This window comes from Aedes albopictus, chromosome 3, assembly GCF_035046485.1.
Source record: "Aedes albopictus strain Foshan chromosome 3, AalbF5, whole genome shotgun sequence".
NCBI classification, from domain to species: Eukaryota; Metazoa; Arthropoda; class Insecta; order Diptera; family Culicidae; genus Aedes; species Aedes albopictus.
In genome coordinates, this window is record NC_085138.1 from 241826540 (window position 1) to 241838382 (window position 11843).

At 39.9% G+C, this 11843-nt stretch overlaps 1 protein-coding gene across 1 annotated transcript; it reads right to left on the minus strand.

Annotated features, from left to right (window-relative positions):
• Nucleotides 1-6183: 6183 nt before the first annotated feature.
• LOC134291697 (uncharacterized) lies at nt 6184-9615 on the minus strand. The gene has a single exon (XM_062859792.1). It carries the CDS (start codon nt 8642-8644, stop codon nt 6788-6790), a length of 1857 nt encoding a protein of 618 aa, XP_062715776.1. The 5' UTR covers nt 8645-9615; the 3' UTR covers nt 6184-6787.
• Nucleotides 9616-11843: the final 2228 nt, after the last annotated feature.

An 11843-nucleotide genomic window follows, 5' to 3' on the forward strand; every position in this document is an offset into this window, starting at 1 on the left:
AGCCACGAATAAGCCAAACGGTTTTATCTAAGATAAAACGGCATTTAAGCCAGCTGATCAGCGGCTGATCGAGTGCCATTTTTGTTTTTGACCAATAAATCACATCCCGTAATGGCACTCTTGCGCTAGCCAGCAAGAATCTATGTTTCCAACCAGATCTCGGCATTCTCCAGGCCGCGAAAGTGAAACAGAACTACGAACGGAATCACAAACGGGGCACTATACGAGGCACCCACCAGTGCCACATCATGAAAGAAGTTCATAGCCGGCTTCTCTAGTTAACTTGAAGGATGAATTGGCACTATGAACAACGGTCGTCTAAATATTCGGCTACTTACCACTCGATTATCGATAGTTTAATGTGATGGCCGATGGGAAATGGTCTATCGTACGCAATTTATGTCGTTTTTTAATTAAATACCTAATATGAGATAGTTTCACTGGAATGGATTGTTCACATGTAAACATCACTCCAGCTGTCAAATTTTTAACAGGTTGCTGTTCAGTCTTCATATAAGTAAAATAATAACGAAACGGTTTTAGACTAGCTTTTAACGTGACCATTTAGCTTGCAGGTTATCATTACAAATGCAATCACAAGACATTATGCGTTAAATGATGCTTTTATGAAAGCAAACTGGAGATGGTAGAAAAATGGATATTTTCGCCGCGGACATATTGGATTGCTGATTTTTTTCTTGTTTGGTGATGATTTTGAAGCATGTTTTCAGGTGGCATTTTTATGTTATATTAACGATTTCGGAGAGGGCGCTAATTTTTTCACATCTTTACCAGCACATTTCACATTAAATTTCATTGGGCAATTGGTGTGGCGCCATAATACGATAAATATTAACCATACAAAATTTGGCAAATTTGGAACGTATCATTTGCATTATTTCCCCAGAAGTTTTATTTTCACTTTCATGATAAATTTATCAAGACTAAATCTAATTTATAAATTCAGAAAAGTTACGATGAAAGTCATCATTAGTGGGGATGGCATTTACCTAGGTAGAGTACTCTAGAAATGGTTACTACAAATGCTGGATTACTTTTGTAGAATACACTTCAAAACCTTCACCAGGATGGGCCAACTAGCAAGATTGTAATCTTCCTGAGGTTATGGTAGAAGCAATGCGGATAATGTTGCTTTGGCTAGAGTTTTATTGAAGTAGGTTTATAATACTCCTCTAGTGTTTCATAAAACTGAAAATGTTACTTGGGATGGCTGTAATTTTCAAGTTTTCTGCTATAACTTTCAGTCGATCCTTAGTTTACGTGCTGTTAATTTGATGATTTCTTTCTGTGTTTATTTCCTTTGTAATTTTGAGAAAAATAATTTAACCCTTCAGGACGCGCGTCGTTGTAAAAAGTACAATACTACCAAAAAACCTCGCTTGTCGTATGCAGCGCGAGCGCGGTGCAGCTGCTTGATGACGCGCGTCATTTTTCATTTATTCAGTTAACATCAAATTAATGATAATACTGAATCAACAATTTGCCGCCATAATACTCGATTTGCAGTTGCGGCTCTCCAACGTCGGTCACGCCCAACTTTCGCCAGATCACGCTCCACCTGGTCCGCCCATCGTGCTCTCTACGCTCCACGCCTTCTTGTACCAACCGGATGGTTAGCAATCACCAACTTTGCAGGGTTGTTGTCCGGCATTCTTGCAACATGCCCTGCCCAGTGCCCACCGTATCCGTCCAGCTTTAGCCACTTTCAGGATGTTGGGTTCACCGTAGAGTGCAGCGAGTTCGTGGTTCATCCTTCTCCGCCAAACACCGTTCTCCAGCACGCCGCCAAAGATCGTCCTTAGCACGCGTCGCTCGAAAACTCCGAGTGCTTGAAGGTCCTCCTCGAGCATCATCCATGTCTCGTGTCCGTAGAGAACCACCGGTCTTATTAGCGTCTTGCACATGGTACATTTGGTGCGGGGGTGAATCTATTTTGACCGCAGTTTCTTCTGGAGCCCCTAGTAGGCACGACTTCCACTGAAGATGCGCCTTCGTATTTCACGGCTCACGTTATTGTCAGCCGTTAGCAAGGAACCGAGGTAGATGAATTCTTCTACCACATCGAAAATATCCCCGTCTATCGTAACATTGCTGCCAAGGCTTGTCCTGTCTCGCTCAGTACCGCCTACTAGCATGTACTTTGTCTTAGCCGTATGCACCATCAGTCCAACCTTTGCTGCTTCACGTTTCAGGCGGGTGTACAGTTCTGCCACCGTTCCAAATGTTCTAGCAATAATATCCATAATCCATATCATCCGCAAAACAGACAAATTGGCCGGATTTCGTGAAGATCGTACCCCGGCTGTTGAGCCCGGCTCGTCGCATAACACCTTCCAGGGCGATGTTGAATAGTAGGCAGGAAAGTCCATCACCTTGTCGTAGTCCCCGTCGAGATGCGAATGAACTGGATAGTTCACCAGAAATCCTTACGCTGTTCTCGTCCATGATTTTCCACAGTTCTGTGCGGTCGATACTGTCGTATGCCGCTTTGAAGTCGATGAACAGGTGGTGCATTGGGACCTGGTATTCACGGCATTTCTGGAGGATTTGCCGTATGGTGAAGATCTGATCCGTTGTCGACCGGCCGTCGATGAAACCGGCTTGGTAACTTCCCATGAACTCATTTACTTTAGGTGAAAGACGGCGGAAGATGATCTGGGATAGCACTTTGTAGGCGGCATTCAAAACGGTGATCGCTCGAAAGTTCTCACACACTAACTTGTCGCCTTTTATGTGGATGGGACAGATTATCCCCTCCTTCCACTCCTCATGTAGCTGTTCGGTTTCCCAGATCTTGACTACTAACTGGTGCAGACAGATGGCCAACTTTTCCGGGCCCATTTTGATGAGTTCTGCTGCGATACCGTCCTTACCAGCCGCTTTGTTATTTTTGAGCTGGTGGATGGCATCCTTAATTTCCCTCAGCGTGGGAGTTGGTTCGTTCCCGTCCTCTGCTGCACCAACATAGTCATTTCCTCCGCTGCCTTGGTCCTCCGTGCCTACATTCTCTTCGCCATTAAGGTGCTCGCCGAAGTGCTGCTTCCACCTTTCAATCACCTCATGTTTGTCCGTCAGGAGGCTCCCGTCCTTATCCCTGCAGATTTCGGCTTGTGGCACGTAGCCTTTGCGGGATGCGTTGAGTTTATGGTAGAGCTTACGTGTTTCTTGTGAACGGCACAGCAGTTCCATTTCTTCGCACTCCGCTTCTTCCAGGTGGCGCTTTTTCTCCCGGAAGAGACGGGTCTGCTGCTTCCGCTTCTGTCTGTATCGCTCATCATTCTGTCGGGTTCCATGCTGCAGCATTACCGCCCGCGCTGCATCCTTCTCCTCCAGAACCGCTCTGCACTCCTCGTCGAACCAATCGTTTCGTCGACTCCGTTCTACGTACCCAATAGTGCTCTCGGTTGCGTTGTTGATGGCTGCTTTGACTGTACTCCAGCAGTCCTCTAGAGGGACCACATCGAGCACACCCTCGTTCGGCAACGCTGCCTCGAGAATCTGCGCATATGCAGTGGCGAAATCCGGTTGCTTCAGTCGCTCTAGTTCGGTCTAGATCTACCGGGGCGACCGCCGGTACTGTACATTGTTATTAACGGAAAGTTTTGAGCGCAGTTTAACCATCACCAGGTAGTGATCAGAGTCGATATTAGCGCCACGATAGATCCTGACGTCGATAATGTCATAGAAGTGCCGTCCATCAATCAGAACGTGGTCGATTTGCGATTCCGTTTGTTGTGGTGATCTCCAGGTGAAACGATACTGGAGGCTGTGCTGGAAGAAGGTGCTACGAATGGCCATGTTCTTGAAGGCGGCGAAATCGATGAGGCGTAGGCCATTTTCGTTTGTCAGCTGGTGGGCGCTGAACTTTCCAATCGTCGATCTGAATTCCTCCTCCTGGCCTACCTGAGCGTTTAGATCCCCTATGATGATCTTGACGTCGTGGTTTGAGCAGCGGTCGTACTCGCGTTCGAGCTGCGCGTAAAATGCGTCTTTTTCATCATCAGTGCTTCCGGAGTGAGGGCTGTGCACGTTTATTATGCCGATGTTGAAGCATCGACCCTTGATCCTCAACCTGCACATTCTTTCGTCGATCGGCCATTAACCGATCACGCGCCTCTGCATGTCGCCCATCACTATAAAAGCTGTTCCCAGCTCACGTGTGTTGCCGCAACTCTTGTAAATGGTATGGTTACCTCTAAAACCGTGGTCACCAAAGTGCGCACGTGATGTCCAGTTTTCTATGTTATCTTAGAAATCCTTGAAACTTTTGTTATGAGAGCTGTTCTTCTCCCGAAGTAATCAAGAATAGCCTGTTGAATGATCCACTTATCGACCCAGGTGTTGCAATACGAGCAGTTGAAAAAATGTGTGATCCTCAAACTGCTCTATACGTTCGCATCATAGATCCAGTCCAACACACCTCCTGCAGCACTATAGCGTATACGATTCCGAACCCGCGGTCCTTCAGTATATTGGCGAGTATACGGGTGCTCCCGATGAAATTGAGAGATCTGCAGTTCCACGTACCGAGCTTCCAATCGTCCAAAGTCCATTTTCGTCGCTGTGGTCGTCGCCATTGGTATCGGTTCGCATTCTTCTCTTGTTGATTTTCCGGGGCTAGTATTTTTTACGGCTGGCTCGCAGGGCCTGACACCAACCCACTAACCCAGGGAGCTGGGCTTACCTTCCCGGAAACTACGGGTTCTGCATTGGCATTTCCTCCAACTACAGTGCTAAATAGCTAGGCTGAAGCGCCAGTCTTCGCCGGGGGTGGTGTTTTTAATGGGGGCTCAGGAGATAATATTTTACCTGAGCTTCCATCCCCTGATGGCGCACGTCCTGAAAGGTTAAAACGTCCCCTTAATGCTAGAACTAGGTAACTCGAAAATCGTCATTTCGAGTAAAATGGGATTGAAATTTGGCATGTTTACAAGACGGTGGTGTATCAATTTGACGTGAAAAAATATAATATTTTTATGTTGTATGCATGAAATAAACTATTCAAATTTATGCCTATGCATGAATTAACAATGTTGGTGTTTTCAAAAAAATACTAAAAATCAAAAAATTAAAAAATACCAAGTTACCTAGTTATAGCATTCACCATCCAGGAAGGATCTTATGGTGGTTAGTTCGAGATACCTACCGTGTTTTCGGATTAATGTGAAAGGTAAACTCAAGGCTCATACATTTTTATTTTACAACTTCATTATTAAGTTTATTCACCCAATCCTCTTATTAAGGACTGTTCATTTTATAAAGAGGACACCTTATTTGTGTGTTATCTTTTTTATTTTTCAATAAAATCGTTATCGGCTTTTTGCATAAATTTCCATAGCTATTCTACAGTGTAGGAAAAATAGAACATTATACAAATTGTCCTTAGTTATGGAACTGAAGCGGTTTTCGTTAAAACTCAATAAAACCCCATTTCTTAAAATTCTACATAACTTTCCACATACATAACTTTAAATTTTCATGAACTTTTCAATGTGTTGGGATCTAATACTATTCTTCTAAAGGTAGAGTGTAATAGTTGGTCAGTAATAATGCACCAAGCATTATACAGCTTGATATAGTGAGTTGCCTTGTTATCAATGAAATTGATCAAAAATACTTATTTAAGTCCAGTGATTCAATAACACTACGGAACCAGTTCAAGATTTGTCCAGTATAGAAGAGAATCGCATTCTAAATGATACCGAAGAAAAATATGCTTAAAAGTACATTCTTCATCATAAATTTAATACTTAATGATGGCCATAATGAAAAATTGCATACTTTTTGCTCCATAAATGCAAGTTTTTGATTCTAGAGAAGCTTATTATTATTTATTTTCAGCAAGGTCTGACCCTATGTGATTATATACCTTATTTGAAAATAACTACATGTTAATTTTTATTTTCGACATAATTGTTAAGTTGTATTTGCAATAGAGTACATCGTTATTTAGAAGAACCTTCAAAGAACAAAGCGGTTTTATCTCCGGTAGCTTCCATGAAGCACAGTAACCAAGCCGACAATGCTATCAAGAAGCGGTTTTCTGCATTTGAAATTGCATTATAAGTACTTTCGACTAGATCTATTGAAAACATTCAAAATTTAATATTTTTATACATTTTTGTTTAACAAATAAATTTTATTCCGAAAATCGAGCCCAACTTGTAACTTTAATATCTCAACAACCATTATTCCGATTAGGTTTATATTTTGCCAGAATATGTATCACTCAAACTGCTGCAGCATGGCAAACATTTTTATGCAATTATAAACGATACACCGATGTTTTACAGAAATTTTGTGTTTATCTTTAGTTTTTGGGAATTGAAAAATTGATTTCTCGAAACACTTTGCCACATTTCTATGAAGTTTAATAATTTTAACCCAATTTATTTATGGTTATTATCTGCTAATATAAAATACTGAACAACTAACCAAGGCTGCTCAAATTTGAACTACGCGTTTTCTTTTTATAGCCTTGCAAAGTTGTCCTCTTTATAAAATGAACAGTCCTTAATCATCTTCATTGTCATCATCGGCATCACGTTCATCGCTAATGTTTTCGTTGTGTGGAAGATTGAAATAGAACTGCTTGTAACAATCCTTCAGAGCTGGTGGATTCAGAGTGAAGAGAGATGTAAGATCGTTGTACTTTGCAGTCGAGATTGGTATCGGAGAACGGTACAGTGGCCGTATCGGTTTGAGTAGCTCTCGTTTGTTTCGCTTGCTGAAATCGATGTAACGGAAATCCTCTTCGAATGATGTTTTATACGCCATTTGATAAGGATCTGATTTCGTGAAACGCATCCAATTTGTTTTGTTTTAAGTCCTCCGGCCATGAAGCTTGGCCAACCCGCTTTAGCTCGGTACCGATTGCTGAATGCATGGAATCACATTCCATTTCGCTGTGACCGGACACAAGAAATTTGTGATCAACTTTCTCAATGTGGTCCATCTCCTGAACTGCCAATAGGAACATTGCAGCCACAAACTTATTCAAATTTTGGCCTCCGCATCGGTCGCTGTAGAATACAACTTCCGTTGTTTCAACAGGAAGCGATTTCAAGAAGACATAAATACTGCTGGCGATTTCACAGCTGCCTCTACCACCTTCGGTTTCATTCCACATGAAACAGTTTCCCTGCTTGCTGACCATGTCGTAAATCGTGAAGTTATACGTCGAAAGCTTACGCTTGTAGAAGAGGGCGTTGTTCTTTGGGTCGTATGGTACTTGCAGAACTTGTTGCAAACCAAACGAAGCACATACAAGCTTTCCGTTTGATTGTGCAGCTAGAAGCTTGTCATTACCTTTCTCGCTTCTAACCCTTTCCTTACGAGCCAAGTGAAGCATGTGTTCATCTTTCAGAGAGTTCTTCACTTCAGTGTCAGCGTTGTCGTAGTGATTGCAAACGCGACACTGATCTTTTTTTGGATTGTGGAAGCCCAGATTGAAATTTTCGTTGAAAATTTTGCGATACATGCTGACAGTAACTTTCTCTTCCCCTCTATTATCGCAGAACTCGCAATACAGCCGGTACATCATGGTGATGTTCAGTGAAGAATCAAGGTATTTGCGAGTAGTTTTTTCTCGACAGTAATGAGACGGCACAACAGGAAAACTTTGTATGTGTTGTTTGACCTTTTGTACCAATGATGCAGACAATCCACATTTAACGTGTTTTCCACGTTGATCAGCCTCAATTACGTTCAGTGATGATTGCTTAGTCATAGCGATATCCACAACCCCCTTATTTATGCCTAGTGTGTTAATGAACATGGTCTTACATACCCGTATTTTATCACCGCGTTGGGGAAGGTGATAGGTGATGGAATTCTTCCTTCTGGATGTGATAGCAGTAGTAGTCAAGGTATTCTTCGGTTTCCGTATGGTGTGGCTACCAAGAAACTCGCGTTGCCTGGTGTAATCAGCTAAGCCGTAGTAGCCTTGGAATATCTCCAAACGTTCACCTTCGGATATCTTCTCATGACACTTGAACCTACAATTCCTGCAAGGCTCTCTCATTGCTGCAGCAGGAATTTCCCGTTTGCTGCTCGATACATAAGCCTGTCCAGAGGCTCGTTGATGCTTAATGATGTTGCGTTTCCATTTTTCCGGACACCTTTTGCGTTTCCGCGAATGCTTTGTCTCCTCAGCAAAAGATTCCATTCCATCCAGCGAGGTACTTTGTTCATCCACTTTCGACGGCTCAGCACGCGAACTTGTCTCCGCCGAAGTTGTGCTGCATTCCAAGCTGGTTTCCGAGGGGACGATGGCGTTGCTAGATGTTCCATCGAGTACATCCATTGAGGATGTATCAACATTCAAAGCAGTGTCTTCATGCATGCTAACCTCAGACATTTCTGTTGAATCTGACTCAGCTGCATCTGATCCACCAGGGACGTATTCTGAGTGGTCAGAGGAGAAATCTTCATCACTTAATTCAGAGATGGGTTCAAAATTCTCCCCAGACGGATCGTCTACGGAGTCCGAGAAACTGATTTGTAATTGGTCGTCAGGATCTGTCGGAATTGAACCAATTTCTCTCTCCAAGTCGCTGCTACCTGAAGTTGAAAAAACGCTTCTAGTTGTTTGTGATAATAAATAATTTAGGTAGGGTTTCATTCAATTAGGAAAAAAAAAGCTGCCACAGCATTGATTGATTCCATTAATTTCATTATCATGCTCTTATAACCAACAAAAAAAAACTAACCAAACAGAACTTTAATCCTTTGTTTGGAGTAGGGTGAGAAAAGGAGCATCTGCATCTTGCTGAATAGTAGGATCGGTTTCTTGATTAGTAGCACTCAGACTAGATTCTAACCCTCAAACGCACACATAAATATTATTTACCTTGTTCTAATTCTGAATTCAATGAACAAGAGCTGCCTGATTCGTCGGTCGAGACATCCTCTTGATCCTCATCATTTTCTGTTTCTGATGCCGTACTAAACAAGAAAAAATATTTGTAATCGTCACTGGATCATAAGTCCACCACTGTTTTTCAAGAATATACTTACAAATCAGACACATATTCCAAATCCGACTCACTCAATGAACTCATTTCACAGACACTTATTAGCAATTCACAACAATAACAACAATAACATCGGTATGCACTGGTATCAACGATGATAACAACTAGAATGACTGCTGGTATGAAGCATTCTTTTGTTTACGTCACTCGGCAAATTGGTTTTGAATGAATGATGCGGCACGGTGTGTCTGGTATAAGACATTTATTACAAAAAAATAGGCATCGCTAATTTTTACGTTACGTGAAAGTTGACGCTACTAGCTTTCATTCAAGCCCAACATCGAAATATTCCATCGGGGGAACTTTTTCATACAAAAATTGGGTATGTTTGTTAAGTAGAAATAGGGATTAATTTGGAACCGTTCATTTTGTATGGGGAAAAACAGTATTCTGAAAAAGTTGTTCGAGATCCCTCGGTGGATTTTTTTGAGGGACCGTGCAAATGAAAGCTGGAAGTCTCTATTTTTGAATAGCGAAAAATTTGGCGATGCCCAATTTTTTGTTATAAACCTTTCCCATACACACGCCGTGGCGGTGTCATTACATACCGTCCCGAGCAGAAGGGAATAACAACAGCATAAAAAGCTGTGTTATTTTGGCAAAATAACTGAATAATAAAATCAATTATTTTCAAGTTATTACCATAACATATTGTGTTATAAACTTGTCTGTCATAAGCGGCAAAATAACAAATTCCATAACAAGAAAATGTTCCTGGAAAACCATTCCAATAACTTGTTTTGTTGGTTTCAATAACAACTTAATAACAGTGAATGCGGAAAATGTTTCGATAACAAATTTTGATATCATATGTTATTGATAATAATCGGAGAGCAGAATTTGCTATGATATCAAACTTGGTACTAAATACTTATTTTATAAAATTATTCGCTTTGTCTTACAAAAATAACATGAGGTTTATCACTCTGACGTAAGAAATATTTTCAAATGATCAAAAAATATTGTATTCAGCTTTTAATTTTAAGTCGCAAGATAATCGAACTTTAGTAATTTCTATATTATCAAATACGACGAGCTTCGATTTCCATCTGTAATTTATAAACTGTTGTACTTTAATTGTTTTCGGAGCACGGTTTTGAAATCTGCACGTGTTCTTGAAAAAGTTTGATCGTCGTTTTTTTTTCAGCATAGAAACTGATTTTTTTTAGAACGCTCAACAGTTCTGCAGAAAATTTTTGGGATATTATAAAGATTGTTTTAATTCCTCCGATTTTTCCCTGGATCCAAGAATGATGTCGAATATTCCTCCTGGATTCTACATGGATTCCTCCAAAAAATTAGCTGTAATTTCTCCTGAACTTCCTCTGATGATTCCAACAGGACTTTCACCAGAAATTTTTGCAATATTTTTTTTTTCTAAAACTCTAAAATTCTTCCAGAAATTACGCCAGTAGTTCTCTTGAAGACTTCTCCAGGGATTTATCGAAAGGTTCCTCCAGAACTTCCAAGTGCTTATCCGAAAATTATTTAAGGAACTCTTAAAAGGAGTCGTTTAGAAATTTCCTTCTTAACTGAATACAAACATGGAACAACACAAACAGGCAAGTCATAATTGTCGAATTGTTGCTATGATTTAAAAACTTGTTACTGTTTTGCTATTGCTGATAAGTTGATCAATAGTACAACAATAACTAAACTTGTACTTCAACAAAACATGTTATTCTAATGTAATTTAGTTAATGTATATCAATAGCTCGATTATAACAATATGAGATTGTCCAACAAAATTTGTTATGGTAAAGCTATGCCTTGATAATTTAATAATAACAAAACAAGATATAAAAACAGGTTATGTGATTTCGTAGTTATTAACTTGCTATTCTCCTCTGCTCGGGGTTCGGTGGTGCTAGAGTGAGTGAGCGATTAAAACTGTAAACACTATCGATTTCATAGACTTGTAAAGCAACATAAATGGCAGCCAAACGAACTGCCAGTTTGTGTAACCAAACAAACATTATTTTACAATTTCACTTGCGGAAACAGATCGTTTTACACCAAATTTTCTCAGTAGAATCTAAACTCTCAATAAAACACCCTCGAATTACAAAACACAATCATGTCGCTGCTAGTCTAGTGAATCTATAGTGTCTATAATTAAAACTATTATGACAATAAAAACATTGTTTCCTCACAACTGTTTAGATACCTAATTCTAGCACACAAAACAAGACATTGTCCAATTAGGATATCCAGTGCTTAAAGTGGGTAACTCAAGTTACCTATTTGTAGCACCAAACAATCATTATGAAAATGTTCGTAATATGAGATATCTAGTTATAGCACCGAAAAATAATCAAAATAAAAATGATATTCTTAGTTACCTAGTTTTAGCATGGAATACAGTTTTTCTACGTTCAGATATCTAGTTTTGAAAATAATGAATATTTCTTATATTATAAATCATAACAATATGAAATTTAGATATGATATAGAGCTGAAAAAAGCAAATTTTTTGATGTATATAACTCAAAAACGTCAAATTTCGAGTTACCTAGTTCTAGCATTAAGGGGACGAAAAGTGCATTCCACTCACTTAAACTCTTTTGCTAGAATAGATTGATTGAGAAAGAATTTATAATATGTTAATTATTGCGAATCAAGTACAAAAGAAACCATGATATCTGAAAGGTGACCAAACATGATTTTTTCAATAGTTTTTAATAAATGAAAACACGTGTTTAAAGATACTTAAAAACCATTTTGAGATATACAGAACAATCTTTAATATAAGCCTGAAATATAGAAGTTTTTATTACTCTGAAAAAA